The following is a 20,433-nucleotide window of genomic DNA, read 5'->3' as shown; positions in this document are numbered from 1 at the left end:
GGAGAGAAAGAGGAAGAAACTCAGTGTTACATAATGTATGGTAATGGGGAAAACTTCACAGAACCATGCCTGGGTTGTCAGTGATGGTGCTAAGCCTTGAATAAAACTGCATTTTGTATCTCAATGAGAAATACTCAAAAGTTAGGAACAAAGACTTAAAAAGTAAATTTAGACCAAGATACCTTGATCTCTGTAATTTAAGCAATTTACTTTTGCTTTCTCATTCTTAAAATTTAATGAACTTTCAAATTTGAAGAATCATTCTGCTTTTGTTTAGTCTCAGTTTAGATATTTGATTGTTTGATAGCTCCTGGGTTAAGTTTCAGGAATTTCACTTAGAGAAAAGATAGGTTTACTTGGAAAGCAGTGGTTTTTAACAAGGGGTTCATATCAGAGTCACAAGTAGAGCATTTGGAAATATTTATGTATTTTCTCAATTAGGAATCTGATTCAGTAGATCTGGGATGGAGCTCATTAATCAATATTTTTTAAAAAATTCCTGGACTTACTCTGGTGTGCACCCTTACACTTTCAGTTGAGACTGCTATGGTAAAAGAATATGTTTCACCTAGGGATTGACCCTGAAAATGTTTCTGAAAATCCATCTGTGTGTACGATCATTCTTTGTTCAGATATCTGTCTTCCATTTATACCTTTGTGTATTAGTTTTCCTAGGGCTGCTGTAACAAATTACCACAAACTTTGGTGTCTTAAAACAATAGAAATTTATCTTTTTATAATTTTGGAGTCCAGAAGTCTCAAGGTGTCAACATGGCTGCACTCCCTCAGGAGAGTCTACAAGACTCTCTTCCAGCTTCTTCCAGCTTATGACGGTTGCTGGCATTCCTTCACTTGTGTCTATATCACTCCCAATTTCTGTGTCCATCTTCACATTGCCTTCTCTTCTTCTATATTCCTTAAATCTTCCTCTGCCATGTTCTTCTATAGACACCACCCAACCCAGATACCCTCCCCATCTCATCTTTTTGCTATATGCAGAAATGTTTATAAAGTTAATCACATTTGAATCTTTTTGCCATATACAGAAATATTTACAGGTTCCAGGGATTAGCACCTGAACATCATTTGGGGGTACGATATTTAGTCCACCACAACTGGTTATCACCTCAAGCATATAATTTATATGGGCTGCTTTAACCCATTAAGGTTGATTTTTCCCTAACTATCAATTCATGTCCACAGGGATATAATAGCCTTTCATGACAGTGAAAGTTTGCCCACAAGCTTTGCTGTCTTGGAGCTAAGTCAAATAACCCTTCCCATAACTAGGGATAAATTATTTTCCTGAGCTGTAGACTACATCTCCAGTTTCAGCCATTTATATGGCAGATACCTTTAGTCATGAGTGGACTAAGACTATAGAATGAATGTGGCAAACCCATCATCTCACCAGCAAAGGCATTTCAAAAATGTGTCCTTTAAGTTCATCCTTTAAGAATAGAATATTACGGTGACCACCATTATTGAATGTATTGTAAGAGAGCCACAGCCTTATTACTTTTTCACATGGGCCTTGACAAGCCAGTTATTTACAATGTTGTAAACTTTGGTAGAATGTAGTTAGTTTTAGTTAGTTGATAAGAGAGAATGTAGCTAGCTGAATATAGTCAATTGATTTCTGAGAGAAATGTGATTTCTGAGTCAGAGTTTGTGAAAAACAGCTAAAGGACCTTGAGAGAAATTAACATTGGACTTCATTTTTTTTAATCGATAAAAGGAAAAATTTGTTTTATGATCTCTAAGGCCCCTGTCAGCTGTGAAATTCCATTCTGTTGTTTGAGTGGAAATTAGAGAGTTTTAACGATTATTCCTGAAAATATTATTACTAAAAGGCTTTTTCCTATGCCATTAGCAGGCTGATATAAGATTGGCAGTAAATATGATTTAAACCTGGAGCTTTCTTGCTTGCATGATAGGAATATAATAGTATTTTTACATGAAACTGTTGATAGAAAAATTCTGGCAGTCCTAGGATTTGGACTTGGATATATTTTATATTACTGTAAGCTACCTCTCCTTGGACTATATATAGTGTAGTGTTTTCACACTCAAAAAATTATATATTTTCTACTGACACAGTTTACTAAGATGGAGAGTACATTTCCACTGTTAGGTCTTCATTCTCTAGTTCATTTTTACTGAGTCTGTAGTGCTTTGGAAACATCCAAGTGCATCTGACATATGGATCTAATGTTCACAAGAGTTTACATTGGCTTCAGATAAACCCTTAGGCTCACCCACATTTAAGGAGTAAGATGAGGAAGATATGAGTAATAGGGATTATCCAAAGAGGAGAAAATTCAAGAGACTGTATTGTGTCACAAAATAAGGAAGAAAACATTTGAGAGTATTCAGTGCTGCTAACAGGCAAAGTGATTCAGAAACACTAAAAAGTGGCCTTGAGTTTAATGTGAAGGAAGTTGGTGCATTTATTGTAATTCACTTTCAGTGGAAGAACAGCGATGAAAGCTAGATTGCCTGAGTTGGTTATATGAATTGTGGAAACTTCTCTCAGAAATTTGGCTTAAAAAGGGGCTGAGGAACAAAGGGTGGTAACTAAATTACGGAAGTGGGGTTTGGAGAGACTTGCATATGTTTCAAAGCTGATAGAAAGAAGCTAATAAAGGAGGAGATGTTACCGCAAGGGAACTGTCAGGACCAGTGATAGATGCCTAGCCTTGTAGGGACAGGATATCCCTTTAATTACCATCAGAAAGGCAAAAAAGGATAGATGCCAGTGCAGATACATTTTAAGGAAGATGGCAAAAAGTCAGGAGGCTATTGAATGAAGTCTCTCCTAAAGTTTGAGATGATGAATATTCAGTGGCATTAATTTGTGCTGTTGTTTAATTTTCTCTATTATTGCTGAATTAGTTATATACAAATAGGGGAGGCTTTAAAGCTCAGGAGGATTACACACTAGTGGCTACGTCTATACTACCCCCTCTTTAATACATACCCCAGCCTCACTGACTCCAGGGATAGTCCCAATCATTATACCTCATCTCACCACATGTATTAGGGGAGGACAGGTGATCTAAACCACACCAATTACAATCTTTTCAAACTGAAGTTAGGAGAAAGAACTGTTATCTCTTGTTGAGAGTCATGAAAGATACACATGAGTGTTGCTTGTTGTAGACATGGTTTTTGTGTAGTAAAGAAACAAGGAGTGGAGATGTTTGAGGTGGAATGAGGAAAATACTTGAGAGTTAAATACCTTTGTCCCTGAGGCCAGCTCCATCCATGTCTTTTTATGGTCCTCCTCATGCTTAAGGTAGTTAGAGTTTTGGTATGTGTATTTTAAACTAAAGAAACCTTAACTAATACAGGGGATATAAATGTGGAGAAGTCAGAGTAGGACTGGTCAAGAGTTTCAATCTTTCTCTTTAGGTACAACAGAGAGGCAGTGGGACAAAGAACTTGAAGGTAATTAATAAAAACAAGATTTGTTGATGTGATAGAGCGTGGGGTCTAGGATACACAGGAACGAAAGGGATGACTGTGGAGCTAAAGATAAGGAGGAACCAAGGGAATTGAATTCTTTTTTTTCTTAAGTTTTATTTATTTTTAGAATGTTTATTTATTTATTTTGAGAGAGAGAGAGAGAGAGAGTGCAAGCAGCAAAGGGGCAGAGAGGGTAAGAGAAAGAATACCAAGCAAGCTCCATGCTGTCAGCACAGAGCCTGACAAGGGGCTCTATTGCAGGACCCTGGGATCCTGACATGAACCAAAATCAAGGGTTGGACCTCAACTGACTGAGCCACCTATGTGCCCCAAAGGAATTCAGTTCTTAACTAAGCTAAGTAAATAAAAGGATAGGAAGTTGTGATGAAGGATATAGAAGTGTTTGATACATTTGCAAAGCATAATTTCCTTTTTTTGGTACAATAGTGTGCCATTATAAAGCACCAGAAAGATTCAAGAAAATCCCTTTGTAATTTTGCAATTGAAAAGGATAAGGATAGCATCTACCTTTTAGATTTGTCTATATAATATATATGTTATTAGCATTATATAGCATATGTTATATGCTATATAATATTTTCCAGATAATATATACACTGGGAGAAGACCACACTATGGTAAGTTTGTTGAATTTTTCAAGATACTTTATGATAGATTTTTGTTGCATGATATGCAGCTGAACAAGAATTTTCTATTTAAGAACTCAGTATCTCATTAAGCAAAATATTCTCATGGGCAAAAAATTTGAAAGAAAAACTTGTTCTAGGACAGAATTAAATGTATTAGAAAAGTTTTAGATGCTTGGATATCATTTTCAGCTATCTACCTTTATGAATAGATTTTTTTAATCTTTATTACATTGTTAAATTACTCTAGGTAGTATTGAGTGTGATAGTATATAAAGAACCTTTAATGATCTCTTTTCAGTTGCAATTTCTCAACTCACCATTACTTGTGGGTTCAAAATGGCTAATGCGAGTAGTGGAATCCATTTAAAGGACATCTATCTATCAAGAGTCTCCTGAGGCTTGAGTTAGACATCTACTCTCTCTGCACTTCTAAATAAGTGCAACCTCATGAGACATTTTGCTAAACAATAGATTGTTGTAGTTCTTTAAATTTGAGTTCTTCAAAAAGAATATCCAATTTACAGCATGGTCTTTGTACCTCAGTTTACCCCTTATTTTAATTTAATGTTCTATGAGTTTTTGCATTTGAGGACACATTTTACCACATCCTGGTAATGATGAAATGTCTCCTAGTTTTTATTAGCTTCATAATTATCCAGTAGTTAATTAAACTGACTGTTGTAGCTACTAGGCAGAACTCCCACAGAGTCTGTGAATACTGGCTAAGGGTATGTGTGTTAAATCTTAAGTAATATAAAACCTGTAACCTAAATATATTTGTACTGAATCTGCTGAATTGAATAGGTTCAAGTCCTTCTTTGAGGAAAAATGTTCTGACATCATTCTAATGTTATCCTGCACATTTCCTTTTCTTCAGTATAATTTGTTGTGGTGGCTTAGAAATCTGTGTTTTCTTTACAACATCTTACTCAAAATTAAGGAAATAGAGATGTGGAGTAGCATTTTCTTGGGTAGTTATCATGGTGGAACAACTTGATTACAAGGACCTTATATATAATGCCAGAGCTTGGAGAATCAGAGATGATCAGGCCAACTGTCATTATTATTACCCAGGCTCTAAGGAAGTTTTCTGTCTTTCCTCTCCACCACCTCACACCAATGTAATACTAACTGTAAAGCACAATTATGAAGTTAGACTGCTAAAAACTGCTTAAGTCATTGGTATAAAAACTCTGAAATTATTCTAAGATGGTTTTCCATAATCTGGCTTTAGTCCTCCTCAAATGTATCTTGCTCGTTAAATTTTTATGAAAACAGTTTTACTTATTACATTAGTGAAAAAGGTATGCACACTTAAGTATCTAAACTAGTGAAACTACAAGACCATATTTTGAATAAGAAGAATAGAGTACATGGTCTAACTTTAATTATATCCTAATATTTACTAAAATGTCATACAGTGTTGTGTGTCTTATTTATAAAAGCCATTTTTTACTTTGTGAAAAATCTGTTTCACAAAATACTGCTTACCCTATGCTTTTTGCCTCACCTTGTGTATTCCTCATCTTTGTAGAACCAGCAGGGTGGCCAACAAAGGGCTTGGGAGTTGCTTGCTACTCAGTCAAGCCTTTTGGCTTTGGTCATTTGCTGGATTAAAAATATGGAACAGTACGAAAAGAATAATTCCGTCTTATTTTCTCTCTTTACAGGCTCTGTACAACTCAATTAAGAATGAGAAGCTTGAATGGGCAGTGTAAGTATGCTGGATGTCAGCATTTTAATAAATGAACTGCTTATTCTTTTTACTGTCTTTCCTTACAGTTTAGATGTGATCCTAGAGGATAAAATATGCATGTCCAGTTTTCATTTTACACCAGTGTCTAACGTACTTTGTATAAAACCTAAGTAAACTCTGAGTATCCCATGTCTTTTTCTTGGTACCCAACATGCGCCTATTTTGCATTTAGTCTAGTTGCTATGCCTAGAGACAGTTATCTTCTTAATATATCCTTCTAAGAAAGAAAATCTGATAAAATCACATATATTCCACAATACAATACCAATGATTTTGGTACAGTCTGTTTGTTTTAATCCCTTCCTTCCTATCATCAATCCCATTTCCAATCACACTAATAATACCAAGATATTGATAAACTTGAGAAATGATGGATTAAATAAATCTACATTATTTTTGTAACTGCAGAATTTCCAAGAGTTTATACAATGCAAGTCTCCAAGAGGAATGAAATGTGCAATGTTTTCTGAACCTTTTTGACAGTATAATGTAGTGTTTCAAGATACATACTTTGGGAAATAAAATTATAGATAAATTATACCTAATTTAGGTGTAGATCAATACTGGTAGATCAATAATACCATAACTCTTCTGAATTTTCACTCATCAATGCAACAGTTAGGAATTTAACTTAAAAAACTTTTCTACTAAATTTTTAATTGTTGTCCAGAAATTAGGTCAAAATATGTTTTTTAATTAGAACTACATATGAAGTTTATTTTTTATTTTACCGATATTAAGTATTCATACCTATTTTTCTACCATGTGGCCTAGCATAGCAATCTGCAATGACCTTAGGTTTATAGAATCGTAACTTAGGGATAAATCTTATTCTTTCATCTGTACACTGGATAAAAGTAGTTTAGCAATTGATTACATATGTCTCACATATAATAAGCTAGAATGAATGAAAATGTACTACTTAAACTGTTTGCACTAATTGTAAGGTTATATGGTACTATTTGAAATTAGGGATTCAAAGTTTGATTTGAGACTAATATTTGCAAGTATATGTGATGGCATATGTTTCTCTATTTATATATGTCATGAGACTCAAAGACATTGTGTCATTTCAAGGAAAATTCATTAAAATAATAAGAATTCATGGCCTATGTTCCAAAGTGATCATTTTTGGATATATCGCTCATGAATGAAAGTGGGTTTCCTAGAAAAATTTCATAAATTATATGCTTAGTATCTTGCTGAAATATTAAAGGCGTATCTGGACCGATGCAGAATATCTCCTCTACAGAAAATTAATAAAAATGAAATGTAAGTATGTTCATACAGGGGAGAGATATTTGAAGATTCTTTTATAAGTTATTTTAAAAAACAAATAAATGTAGTCCTGAGGATCTGTTTTGTAAATCTAAATTTTTTATATATGAAAATTGTTATAGTATGTTTTTATTTATATTTATGTATAGTGACAATTTGGTGCAAGAAAAAAAATTATTTTAATTCCATTGTACTTAACTTTGTTTCTCAAGGTGACTTCCTGTGGAAAGTATACTGTTGCATCCAGAAGATGCTACAGTTAACATGTAGCATTGTGTTAGTTTCAGGTGTACAGTATAGTGATTCAACAATTCTGTGCATTACTCAGTGCTTATCGTGATAAGTGTACTCCTTAATCCACATCACTTGTTTCACCCACCTCCCCAGCTACCTCCCCTCTGGTAACCATCAGTTTGTTCTGTATAGTTCAGAGTCTATTTTTTGGTTTATCTCTTCATTCTTTGTTCATTTGTTTCATTTCTAAATTCCACATATGGCTAAAGCATATGGTATTTGACTTTCTCTCATCCAGCTTATTTCACTCAGCATTATACCCTCTAGATCCATTCATGTCATTGCAAGTGGAAGACTTCATTCATTTTTATGGCTGAATAATATATATACCACATCTTCTTTATTCATCTATCAGTGGACACTTGGGCTGCGTCCATAATTTGACTATTGTAAATAATGCTGCAATAAATAAAGGGCCACATATATCTTTTTGATTTAGTGTTTTTGTATTCTTTGGGTAAATACCCAGTAGTGGAACCTCCATACTGTTTTCCACAGTGGCTGTACCAGTTTACATTTCTCCAACAGTGCATGTGGTTTCTTTTTTCTCCACATCCTCCTCAAAACTTGTTTTTTATTTTTTTGATCAAACTTGAGTATTTCATTTTAGCCATTCTGACAGGTGTGAGGTGATATCTTATTGTGATTTTGATTTGCATTTCCCTGATGATAAGAAAGAATCTTATCTCAGACCCTATCCATGGGCAGGCATGGGAATGAACCTAAGACCTGGACTCTTCTTGGCCCCCTTGTCAAAAGAGCGTTGTGTTCTGGAGCCCAGGTTCCAGAATTAGAGAGATTTGGGTTTGAATTCCAGCTCTTCCATGTACTAGCTGGGTCACTAGTCATATTAACCTTAGGCCTCAGTTTCTTCTTTTGTCTGATGAGTGATTATTGAACTTCATATAACCCTCAGGATGACACTGTGAAATGTTCTAAAACACTAAACATAAAGCAAATTATCCCTCGAATGGTAACTAATATTGTATCTTTTAAAGCTGTAATTTCTATTTTTCACTTACCTTTTTGTCTCTCTCTTGTTCATATGCTTTCATATCCACATGTATTCTTTATCACCCACAGTAGTATATCATATAATTAATGTTCTTCACCTATAAAGTGAAAAGATTGGATGAAATGATCAGAGCTTTCCTTTCCAGTTTTAATATTATGTGAATTTTCAAATTTTACTATTTATCCTTGTTTCTCAAGGTAACTTCCTGTTACTGCTAGATACTGCTGTATCTAGAAGATAAAAAACAAAAAGGGTTTATGGGTCAGTGTGTGATGTACTCTGAATTCTACAGGATATAAAGAACCATCTTATCCCCATCTTCTGAATAATTGAGTCCTGTTTTGATCATGAAGTACCTTTTAACAGCTACTAAAACTAATGTTTTTTTAGAACACACTTTAGAAAACCCTGCTGTATATCAATTTATGTGATTCTTCAGATCAAGAACTAAAGTATACACATAAGTATGTGCATGTATATAATTATATAGAACCACTGTGTTCACCCAGTTCTCCTGGTACCTCTCCAATCACACTTTCTCTCATTGTTTTCCTATTATCTATTAATGTTGGTACCTTACATGGATCAGCACTTAGAATTGTCTTCTTTCACTAAGTCCTTTTTTCAGCAATCTTATATTCATTTTTAAAACTTCACCTTCCATGTCTGTAAAAATTTTTTCCAAGTATTTATACAGATCTGACCTCTTTTTCAATTCAACATTTTCACTTTCCTGCAGGACATTTCCATTCTACTTAACCCTTTTCATCTGTCTCTGAACTTTGTCATATATTCTCCATTTCTATTAACAACACCAGTATTTCCTTACTTACCTAGGTTTTGGCCTCTACATTAGCTTTGACTCTTTCCATGCTACCTCTTTCGCTACTGTGGAAATGGTTCCATACAGCACCTTTCTTCTCCATTCCTGCTGCTGCAGTCTGAATCAGGCATTCATACTTTTTCATCCTAACATGTACATCCATCTCAAGCCTCTTTTTGCTCCTTTTACTTTACTGAAGCACTCCTCTGCTCTAAAACTTCATTTAGCCTCTTCACATTCTGCCAGTAATCTTTTTTCTCTCCAGTATTTGTCTTTATACAGCCTACATTTCAACTGTTACCACCATGTACAGATCCTTGTACTTGTCCCATGGCTCCCTGCCTTTTTGCTGATGTTCATGAAGTAACCTCTGCTTAGAATCTACATCTGTACCAATATTTTATGTACAAAGCCTGACATTCTTTATAGCTCAGCTCATAACCAGAAATAATCTCAGCCCTTAAACATCCATTTTACTTTATCTGATGATATCATCAGTTTCTACTACCCATTGTAGTTATTTGTAGGAATGTTCCATTAGAATGTAACCTCTTTAAGGAAATGATACATTTCTGGATTTGTCCATTTATATCCTCCTTTGTTGAACATACTACTTATAGGTAATGAAGTTCACATAAAAGGCTATATAGAAAGAGCAATAAAAACAGTGCAAGGAACTGCATTTCCTAAAAGATCAGCCTACAATTGTGTAGTTTAGACAATGGTTAATAAGAAAGATGATGCCGCTACAAAATTTATAGGACAATGTTTACTTATATGGGAGGCATCTTAATGTTGATTTTAGAGGCTTAGAAGAAATCAGATTATACCATCATGGAATGCTATAACTGGAGAGACCTAAAGAGGTTTTAGACCTTTGGCTTTCTAACTGTATTTCATGGAGCCCTAGGGTTAGGAGCCTCCCTAGGAGATGTAAGGGGAAAGAGGGATGATAACAGGAACCCACTTCTAGTTTCCAGAAGCGTCATGCCTATTTTAAATGACCAAAGCAGCCCCACCTGTATTTTTTATTAATATATATTTGAAATACTGGTTAATATTATTTAGATGTATCTGTACTTAAAATTTTAAGTACCACTCCAGACCAACAGTCTCATTTTGTACATGAGGAAAATAAAGTCAAGAAGCATTCACTAAGGGATCCAAAGTTACACACTGTAGTGACAAAGCCAGGATTTGTTAAAATGTTTCGTATGTTGCTGTGTAGGAAATGGCTATCTCAAAAGGGTAGTTTTATTGTGACTCCAGAGTGTTTTTCTTTTAACATAGACTGATTTAAATGAGCCACCTTTAGCTTATGAATGTAATTTATTGCCCTGCATTTAAGTTTTCTTTATCATTTTCTCTTTTGTTATCATTCTCCCTGAATTTTTATTTGCTAACATTAGAGTCCTCCAGGAAGAAAAATTATAATTCCCTTATATTACTTACTTTTTAAATTTGCCTTGTATTCTAAAGAAAAGAGTGCTTGTCTTATTTTTAAATACTTTTTACCTTGAGGTAAAATTATTTTATTTCCATTTAAAAAAAGATAAATCACAGTAATTCATTTTACAATGAGTTATTCTGTTAAATAACTTTAGTATCTGGAAGCCCTAGTGATTTTATACAAATGAAGGTGTTAATCAGGATGTTGTGTCCTAATAGTAATGTAGACAAGGGAAAACTTTCATACTTAAATTATTTTGGATCAAGACATTTATATCATACTTTGATCTAAGAAGTTCAAAAGTAACTCCCTTTTAATTTTTTAAAATTATTTTTGAGTAATCTAAAAATCATTTTTTTAATCTTAATTCCAGTATAGTTGACATGTGGTGTTATATTAGTTTCAGGTATATGATACAGTGATTCAACAGTTCTATATCTTACTCAGTGCTCATCAAGATAAGTGTACTCTTAATCCCCTTCATTTATTTCACCCATCCCCTTAGCTACATTCCCTCTGGTAAACATTTGTTTGTTCTCTATAGTTAAGAGTCTGTCTGTTGGTTTGTCTCTCTCTTTTTTTTTCCCCTTTGTTTATTTGTTTCATTTCTTATGTTCTACATATGAGTGATATCATAGGATTTGTGTTTCTCTGACTTATTTCACTTAGCATTATACTCTCTAGATACATCCTGTTTCAAATAGCAAAATTTCTTTCTTTTTTATGGCTGAATAATATTCTCTTTTGTATACATGCCACATCTTTATCCATTCATCTTTCGGTGGATACTTGGGCTGCTTCCATAATTTGGCTATTGTAAATAATGCTCCAATAAACATAGGGATACACATATTTCTTTGAATTGGTGTTTTTGTATTTTAGGGGTAAATACCCAGTAGTACAATTATTGGATTATAGGGTAGTTCTATTTTTAATTTTTTGAGGAACCTCAGTACTGTTTTCCACAATAGCTGTACTGGTCTGCATTCCCACCAACAGTGCATGAGGGTTCTTTTTCTCTGTATCCTCATCATTTGTTTCTTGTGTTTTTGATTTTAGCCATCTGACAAGTATGAGGTGATATTGTGGTTTTGATTTGCATCTCCCTGATGATGAGTGATATTGAGCATCTTTTCATGTGTCTGTGGGCCCTCTGAATGTCTTGTTTGGATAAATGTCTATTCACCTTTCTGTGCATTTTTAATTAGATTATTGGATTTTTGGGGTGTTGAGTTTTATAAATTCTTTGTATATTTTGGATTCTAACCCTTTATTGGAAAGGTCATTTGCAAATATCTTGCCCATTCAGTAGGTTGTCATTTAGTTTTCTTGGTTGTTTCTTTTGCTATGCAGAAGATTTTTATTTTGATGTAGTCCCAATGGTTTGTTTTTGCTTTTGTTTCTCTTGCCTCAGGAGACATATCTAAACAGATGTTACTACAGCCAAAGTCAGAGAAATTACTGCCTGTGCTCTCTTCTAGGATTTGTTACGGAGTCACATCTCATATTAGGTTCTTAATCTATTTTGAGTTTATTTTTCTATATGGTGTAAGAAAGTGGTCCACTTTCATTCTTTTACATGTTGCTGTCCAGTGTTCCCAACATCATTTGTTGAAGAGCCTGTCTTTCCCATCACACATTCTTTCCTGTTTTGTCAAAGATTAATTGATCATATAATTGTGGGTTTATTTCTTGGCTGTTTAGTCTGTTATATTGATCTGTGTTTTGATTTTGGTGTCAGTACCATACTATTTTGATTACTACAACTTTGTAACATAACGTGAAGTCAGAGATTGTGATGCCTCCAGTTTTGTTTTTGTTTTTCAAGGTTGCTTTTGCTCTCTAGAGTCTTTTGTAGTTCCATACAGATTTTAGGAATTGTTCTAGTTCTGTGAAAATTGCTGGTGGTATTTTGATAGGGATTGCATTAAATGTGTAGATTGCTTTGGGTAGTATAGATATTTTAACCTTATTTGTTCTTTCAATCTGTGAGCATGGAATGTCTTTTCATTTCTTTGTATCCTCTTAAATTTCTTTTATCAGTGTTTTATAGTTTTTAGAGTACAGGTCTTTCTCCTCTTTGGTTAGGGTTATTCCTAGGTATCTTATTATTTTTGGCTCAATTGTAAATGGAATTGATTCATTAATTTCTCTTTCTGCTACTTCATTTTTGATGCACAGAAATGCAACAGGTTTCTGTACATTGTGTATCCTGCAAATTTATTGAATTAGAATATAAATTCTGTAAATTTTTGGTGTAGTCTTTGGGGTTTTCTATCTGGGTATGATGTTATCTACAGATAGCAAAAGTTTGACTTCTTTCTTACCAATTTTGATGCTTTTTACTTCTTTTTGTTGCCTGATTACTGTGGTTAGGACTTTTCAGTAAGTTAAATAAAAACAGTGAGAGTGTACACCCTTGTCTTGTTCCTTACCTTAGGAGAAATGCTGTCAGTTTTTCCCCACTGAGGAGGATGTTGGCTGTAGGTTTTTCATATAATGCCTTAATGATGTTGTGTTATGTTGCCTCTAACCCTAATTTGCTTAGGGTTTTTATCATGAATTGATATACTTTGCCAAATGCTTTATCTGTAGATGTTGAAAGGTTCTTATTCTTTTTCTTATGATGTGATATGTTACATTCATTTGCCAATATTTAACCACCTTTCATACCAGGATTAAATCCCACTTGACAATGGTAAATGATATTTTTTTATGTATTGTCGTTGGATGCAGTTTGCCAGTATTTGTTGAGGACTTTTTCATGCATGTTCTTCAGAGATATTGGCCTGTAGTTCACTTTTTTTGTTGTGTTTTTATCTGGTTTTGGTATTAGTTACTAAATGCTACCCTCATAGAATGAATATGGAAGTTTTCCTCCTTTCATGTTTGGTAGAATTCACCAGTGAAGCCATCTAATCCTGGACTTTTATTTATTGGGAGTTTTTTGATTACTGGTTTTAATTACATTGCTGGTAATAGATCTGTTAAAATTTTCTATGTATTCCTGCTTTAGTTCTGGTAGGTAGTATGTTTCTAGGAATGTATCCATTTCTTCTAGTTTGTCCAATGTGTTGACATATAGTTTTCCATAATACTCTCTTACAATTGTTTGTATTTCTTTGGTTTTGGTTGTTATTTCTCCTCTTTCCTTTCTTATTTTGTTTATTTGAGTCCTCACTCTTTTTCTCTCTCTTTTTTGGATGACTTTGGATAGATTTTTATCAATTCTTTGATCTTTCCAAAGAATCAGCTTATGGTTTCAGTGATCTGTTCTATTGTTTTTTGTTTTTTTTTTAGTTTCTGTATCATTTATTTATCCTCCAATATTTATTATTTCCTTCCTTCTGCTTCTTTGGGGTTTAGTTTGTTCTTTTTCTGGCTCCTTTAGGTGTAAGGTTAGGTTGCGTATTTGAGATTTTTCTCGCTTTTTGATATAGGACTGTATTCTTATGAACTTCCCTCTTAGGACTGCTTTTGCTGCATCCCAAAGATTTTGTACCATTATGTTTTGTATTTTCATTTTTCTCCGTATAATTTTTATTTCTTCTTTGATTTCTTGGTTGATCCATTCATTGTTTAATAGCATGTTATTTAATCTCCATGTATCTGTGCTTTCCAGATTTTTTCTTGTGGCTGATTTCTAGTGTCATAGCATTGTGATCATAAAAGATGATTGGTATGACTTCAATCTTTTTTAATTTCTTGAAGTGTGTTGTGTTGTTTTCTGGCTTAATATGTGGTCCATCTCAAGAATGTTACATGAATCCTTGAAAAGAATGTATACAGAATGGAATGTTCTGAATATATCTGTTAAATTCATCTGGTCCAGTGTGTCATTCAAAGCCACTGTTGCTTTATTTATTTTCTGTTTCTATGATCTGTCCATTGATGTAAGTGGGGTCCTAAACTCCCCTAATATTATATCAATTTTGATTTTTTTCCTTTTTGTTTGTTATTCACTATCTTATGTTTATAGGTGCTTTCATGATGGGTGCATAAATGTTTACAATTGTTATATCTTCTTGTTGGATTGTTCCCCTTATAGTTATGTAGTATCTTTCCTCATCTCTTGTTACAGTTTTTGTTTTAAAGTCTGTTTTGTCCAAAAAAGTATTGCTTCACCAGCTTTCTTTTGACACCCATTTGCATGGTAAATGTTTCTCCATCCCTTCACTTTCAATCTGCAGGTGTCTTTAGGTCTGAAATGAGTCTCTTGTAGGCAGCATATAAATGGGTCAAGTATTTTTATCCATTCCACCACCCTTTATCTTTTGATTGGAGTGGTTAGTCCATTTACATTCAGAGTAATTCTTGATGTGTATTTATTGCCATTTTGTTACTTGATTTATGGTTGCCTTCTACTTCTCTGACCTTTCTTCTCTGGCTCTCTTTTATGATTTTCTGGCTTTAATGTGATGTACTTGGATTTCTTTCTTTTTATTTTTTGCATATCTCTTAATGGTTTTTGATTTGTGGTTAACATGAGGTTTGTGTACAATATCTGCATATAGCAGTCTATATTAAGCTGACGATCACTTAAGTTTGAATCCATTCTTTACTCCCTCCACCATGTTTTACATATATAGTGTCATACTCTACATCCTTTCGAGTTCCTTGACTGACTTTTACAGATATCCTCATTTTTACTGCTTTTTCGCTCTCTACTTTTTTCTTACTTATGATCTTTCCTTTCCAATCACAGAGTCCTCTTTACCATTTCCTGTAGGACTGGTTTAGTGGTCATGAACTCTTTCACCTTTTGTTTCTCTGGGAAACTTTTTGTTTCTCCCTCTATTCTGAATGACAGCCTAGCTGGAAAGAGTATTCCTGGCTACAGATTTACCCTTTGACTATATCATGCCACTCCCTTCTGCTCTGCCAAATTTTTGCTGAAAAATCTGCTCATAGCCTTATGGGGTTTCCCTTTTCTGTAACTGTTTTCTTTTACCTTGTTACTTTTAAAATTCTCTCTTTATCACTACTTTTTGCCCTTTTATTACTATGTGTCTTGGAGTGGACCTCCTTGGGTTGATTTTGTTGAGGGATCTCTGTTCCTCCTGGATCTTGATATGTTTCCTTCCCTAGATTAAGGAAGTTTCCAGCTATTATTCCATGAAATAAATTTTCTGCCCCCTTATCTATCTCTTCTTCTTCTGGGATCCATATAATGAGAATGTTATTACACCTGATGAAGTCAGAGTTCCCTAAATCTCTTCTCATTTTGCATAGTTTTTTCTCTCATTTGTTCAGCATGATAACTTTCCATTACTCTGTTCTCCAAGTTGCTAATTCATTCCTCTGATTTGTCTAGCCTTTTTATTCCATCTAATGTTTTTTTTTTAATTCCATTTGCTGTGTTCATCTCTAATGTTTTCTTTTTTTCCATCTCTTTTATAAGGGTCTCACTGATGTCCTCCACTCTTTTCAAGCCCAATGAGTTTATGATCATTAAATTTTATATTCAGCATATTACTTAAATCCATTTTGCTTAGGTCTCTTGCTGTAGTTTTGTCTTCTTCTTTCATTTGGGACATATGCCTCTGTCTCCTCATTTTGCCCAACTCTGTGTTTGTTTCTGTGTGTTAGGAAAGTCAGCTACATCTCCTGCTCTTAGAGGTAATGGCCTTGTGAAGAAGAAGGCCTGTATGTCCTGATATGCAGCAACCCCACCCCTGTTCAACAGAACCTGACACTTCAGAAGTGTCTCCTATGTGTTTTGTGCATAATGCTCTTATGTCTTGCCTGCTTTTTCCTTCAGTCCAGTCATCTGCAATGGCTATCTTTGACTGTTGTGGAAAGTGTTTGATCCCTCTCTGGCTGCCTTAGCCTTGAGTTGAGTCAGACCAAGCATTTCGCAGAGATGCAGTAGCACCAAACTGCAGTGCACTTTCCTTGTGTTTTGTGTAATGAGAAGGTTTCATTAGTAGGTGGGGCCTGAAATCAGACCACATATCTATTTGCAACCCACTGCCAGGGCTGCTGTCTGACTGATCTTCCCCTCATCCCAGGGAAGGAGTCACTTTGGAGTGGCACTGGCCTCTGTCAGAGCTGCCTGCATATTGCCAGTAGCTTTGGATGGGTTATGGCCAAGGGTATATTGGAAGAGGACATCATGCTGCTGCTGAGAGTGGCTGATAGGTGGCATGCAGCTTTAGCATAGTGTGCACTGGTCTGCTTTCAAAATGAGATCTGTCACCAAGGCTGTGGGAACTGGGTAGCTTGGACAAATCTGCACAGCACCTTGGGTGGACACACAATTTTAACAAGGTGTACACTGGTCTTCCATTGGGCCACCTCTGACACTGCCAGGACCAAGGCCCCACAAAGTGGTTGGGTTGGGAGATACAGTATTGGCAAGGTTAGTGCCAGTCTTCTGAGCAAGTTGACTCACAGCTCTAAGACTTAGGCAAATGTGACTGGAAGGGGTGGATTTTTAGAAGTGTAAGCAGTGGTGTTTGGTGTAAGCAAGTTAAGTAGTGAATGCAGTCATTGTGTTGATTCCCACAGGTGGCTGTGTGTTTCTGCTGAGGGGCAAGGGAAGGAGATGGCACCTGCCAACTCCTTTGTTTCTGGAGTAGTCTCTTCACGATCTCTATCCCTCTTGGACATGCTCTGAGATTAGTAAATAACTCTTCCTCACATATACGCCCCAGATGTTTTTCAAACTGGTAGTTTTAGATGTATCTCCATGGGATGTTCTTTGTACCATCTCTTTTGGGGGGATCAACTTCTTCTCGCCCTTGGGGCTCTCCCAGAGTCAAGCCCACTGATTTTTAAAATTCTAGGTTTTAAGTACAGCTGGTTGTGAGAACTCACAAAATTTGGCCTGTCTCCTTTCAAAGCCAAATGTTATGGTGATTCATTTTCCCTATGTGACCTCCCTGGTGTGATAGTCTATTCCTCCCCATTTTCTGCTCCATGTCTTTTTCCCCACCTTGGAGGCTGGAGTCTGCTTAGCCCTCTACCACATCTCTGCTTCTCCAACCTTCTTCGATGTGGCCTGTTCTGTACATTTAGTTGTGGATTTTGTTCTGTCAGTCTTTGGGTCGTTTTCTGGGTTATTTATACTGAATGTGACTATTATCTAGTCCTATCCATGGGATGAGGTGAGCTTAGGGACCTTCTACTCTGCCATCTTTCCAGCCTCAATCTAGTAATTCTCTTTTTAAACTTCCAAATAGCCACCTGTAGGTTTATAATAATTACTAATGAGAAAACTAAGCCAGAGAAGTTGCTATAGGTTGGGCAGTATTTGTAGATACTGAAAATATATTTAATATGTTAAAAAATTGTATCAGAAAAGAGTTGGGGAGGTTGGCATTAGGAGTTATTGGTAGAGAAAGAAATAATCATGGAAAAATTAATAAAACTATTTGCTCAAGACCTTGCACTATAAGGAGAGATTAAAACTCAATTCTCTATTTTGGGTATTTATACTATTAAACATTTTCTAGATATGTATTGTGCCTCATTGAAATAATAGCACAGAATACAATAAGAATATTAACATCCTTACCATCATTGCTGTTAAATGATTGCTTTCCTTATATTCCTAATATGGGGAATGTTGTGTCATGTTTTTGGTAAAACATTCTAATGTTAAGATTAGATGGAATTGACAAATTTAGAAGGTAATCTATATGAATATTAAGTAAGGGTAAATCTATATATATATAGATGGGTATGTAAAGAATATTATTCATTTGATTTTTCTGATTTAAATTCAGTGAAAGTATATTGCATATAAGAAAAGCGGATAAAATAGAAATAACAGTTATGAAAAAGTGATTATTAATTTGAAAGGAGATTTTTTTGAGCTGAAGAATTAATATCACTTAAAATATGTTGGGGCACCTGGGTGGCTCAGTTGATCTTGATTTCAGCTCCGGTCATGATCTCACAGTTCCCTGGGATTGAGGCCCAACCCCCCCCCCCCCCCGCCCCGCCACCCATCGGGCTCTGTGCTGACCGCATGGAGCCTGCTTGGGATTCTCTCTCTCTCTCTCTGCCTCTTTCTCTGTGTGTGTGTGTGTGTGTGTGTGTGTGTACATATATATATATATATATATATATATGTATATGTACACACACATATATACACACACATATATACACACACATATATACTTATATACTTATATATATAAGTTTATTCACTTTGAGATATATATATATACATATATATCTCAAAGTGAATAAACTTAAAAAAATTTGCTAGCTAAAAATGATCTTGAATGTGGATCCATCTCCCAGATTTTGGTGTTTAAAGGAGGAAAGAGTTCAGGATACAGAATTAGGGAAGATTCTCTCACATAGCTCTCTGAAGTATAATTTAGTAAGAATCTGAAACAAAGCTCACACTTAATGTTTAATCTGTAAGTACCTATTTTTCTCAGCCATTTCAAGTATGCTGAACTCAGGTATATAGGATACTGGAAGAATTTGCCATCCAATTCTTAGCTTTAAAGGGTAAGTTAAAAACAAAATGTCAAAAGAAATAAATGCTTCATAGAAAAGTCTGCTTTCTGTGTAAGCAACATGTCTCTCACTGCTGAGATTGAGGTGGATACTTAGAATATTTAAGGATTTATTGTCGTACAATTTTAATATCCATAAAGATAATGACAAAAGTGATATAACTTATAAGTATTGTTATCTTTGCTTTACATTATCTTTAACTTCAGAATATGTTAAGCAGACAAGTTGGTGAGCAGATGGCATATGATTATATCTTAGTCTCCTTGTCTCAAAGCAATTTTAGAATCACTGAGGTACAAAGAATTATTGAGGCTGAAATGTAAGGAAGTTATTTTTTCTTTTTTCTTTATTTATTTATTTATTTTAATTTGAGAGAGAATGCAAGCAGGGGAGAAGGGCAGAAGGAAGAGGGACAGAGAAAAAGAGAGAATCTTAAGCAGATTCCATGCTCAGCATGAAGCCTGATGCAGAGCTCGATCCCACAACCCTGGGATCATGACCTGAGCCAAAATCAAGAACTGGACACTCAACCAACTGAGCCATCCAGGCATCCCAGGAAATTGTTTTTCTAGTGTGCTGATGATTTAGAATTGTATGTCATCTATATTAATTGCTAAACTTTAGATTTTTGTTAATGACAAAAGAGGAAAACCTACATAATTTCAAAATGAAGCATATTCATGCAATGGCTATATAGTGCCTTAAATGTTTTGACAGTAGATGTATAGACTTCATTAAGCATTTTGTATGTGTACATTTCAATATACATGTATACATACATTTTCAGGGATGAGGACATTTTAGATAGATTATAATACTAAAAGAAGTTATTTTAAGTTGCCCATTAAAAATATCTTATTTGATCTTTTGGGAAACATCTGATTTGACCCCATTGTACTTCCAACAACTTTTTAAAAACCACCTTAATCACTTATAATTTTTTCTTAATTTGAAAATCATGCTACAGTCATTGTACATATAGTCAGCTCCTTTGTTTCAGAAAGCCAGGTTGCCAGCCTGCATCTTCCTCACATCTGGCAACCTTCTTACTGGTGTTGAGCTAAGATGGAGCTGGAGCTTGACATTTTTAATAGAAATGTCTTCTCTTTTGTATAGTTCAGATGCCCTTGTCAGAATAAGATATTTTTGTAAAATAAAATATACTTCCTGGTGTCATCAAAATTTTTAAATTTACATACTTTTTAAATTTTATGCTGT

At 34.8% G+C, this 20,433-nt stretch overlaps 1 protein-coding gene across 5 annotated transcripts in view; it reads left to right on the top strand.

Annotated features, from left to right (window-relative positions):
• PSD3 (pleckstrin and Sec7 domain containing 3) overlaps window positions 1-20,433 on the top strand; it is a 734,808-nt gene that overhangs the window by 508,914 nt on the left and 205,461 nt on the right. For 3 of the 5 annotated variants that reach the window (XM_042983313.1, XM_042983312.1, XM_042983316.1), the window contains one exon: window positions 5,789-5,832. In XM_042983313.1, the coding sequence (XP_042839247.1) occupies window positions 5,789-5,832 (44 nt within the window). Of the gene's footprint in view, window positions 1-3,414; window positions 3,451-4,073; window positions 4,107-5,788; window positions 5,833-20,433 lie in introns of all 5 variants that reach the window. The other 2 variants (XM_042983314.1, XM_042983315.1) reach the window with 1 other exon arrangement.

Source organism: Panthera tigris, chromosome B1, assembly GCF_018350195.1.
Source record: "Panthera tigris isolate Pti1 chromosome B1, P.tigris_Pti1_mat1.1, whole genome shotgun sequence".
Taxonomy (NCBI): Eukaryota; Metazoa; Chordata; class Mammalia; order Carnivora; family Felidae; genus Panthera; species Panthera tigris.
Note: the sequence above shows the minus strand (reverse complement) of the source record. Positions and strands in the feature narration are given on the sequence as shown.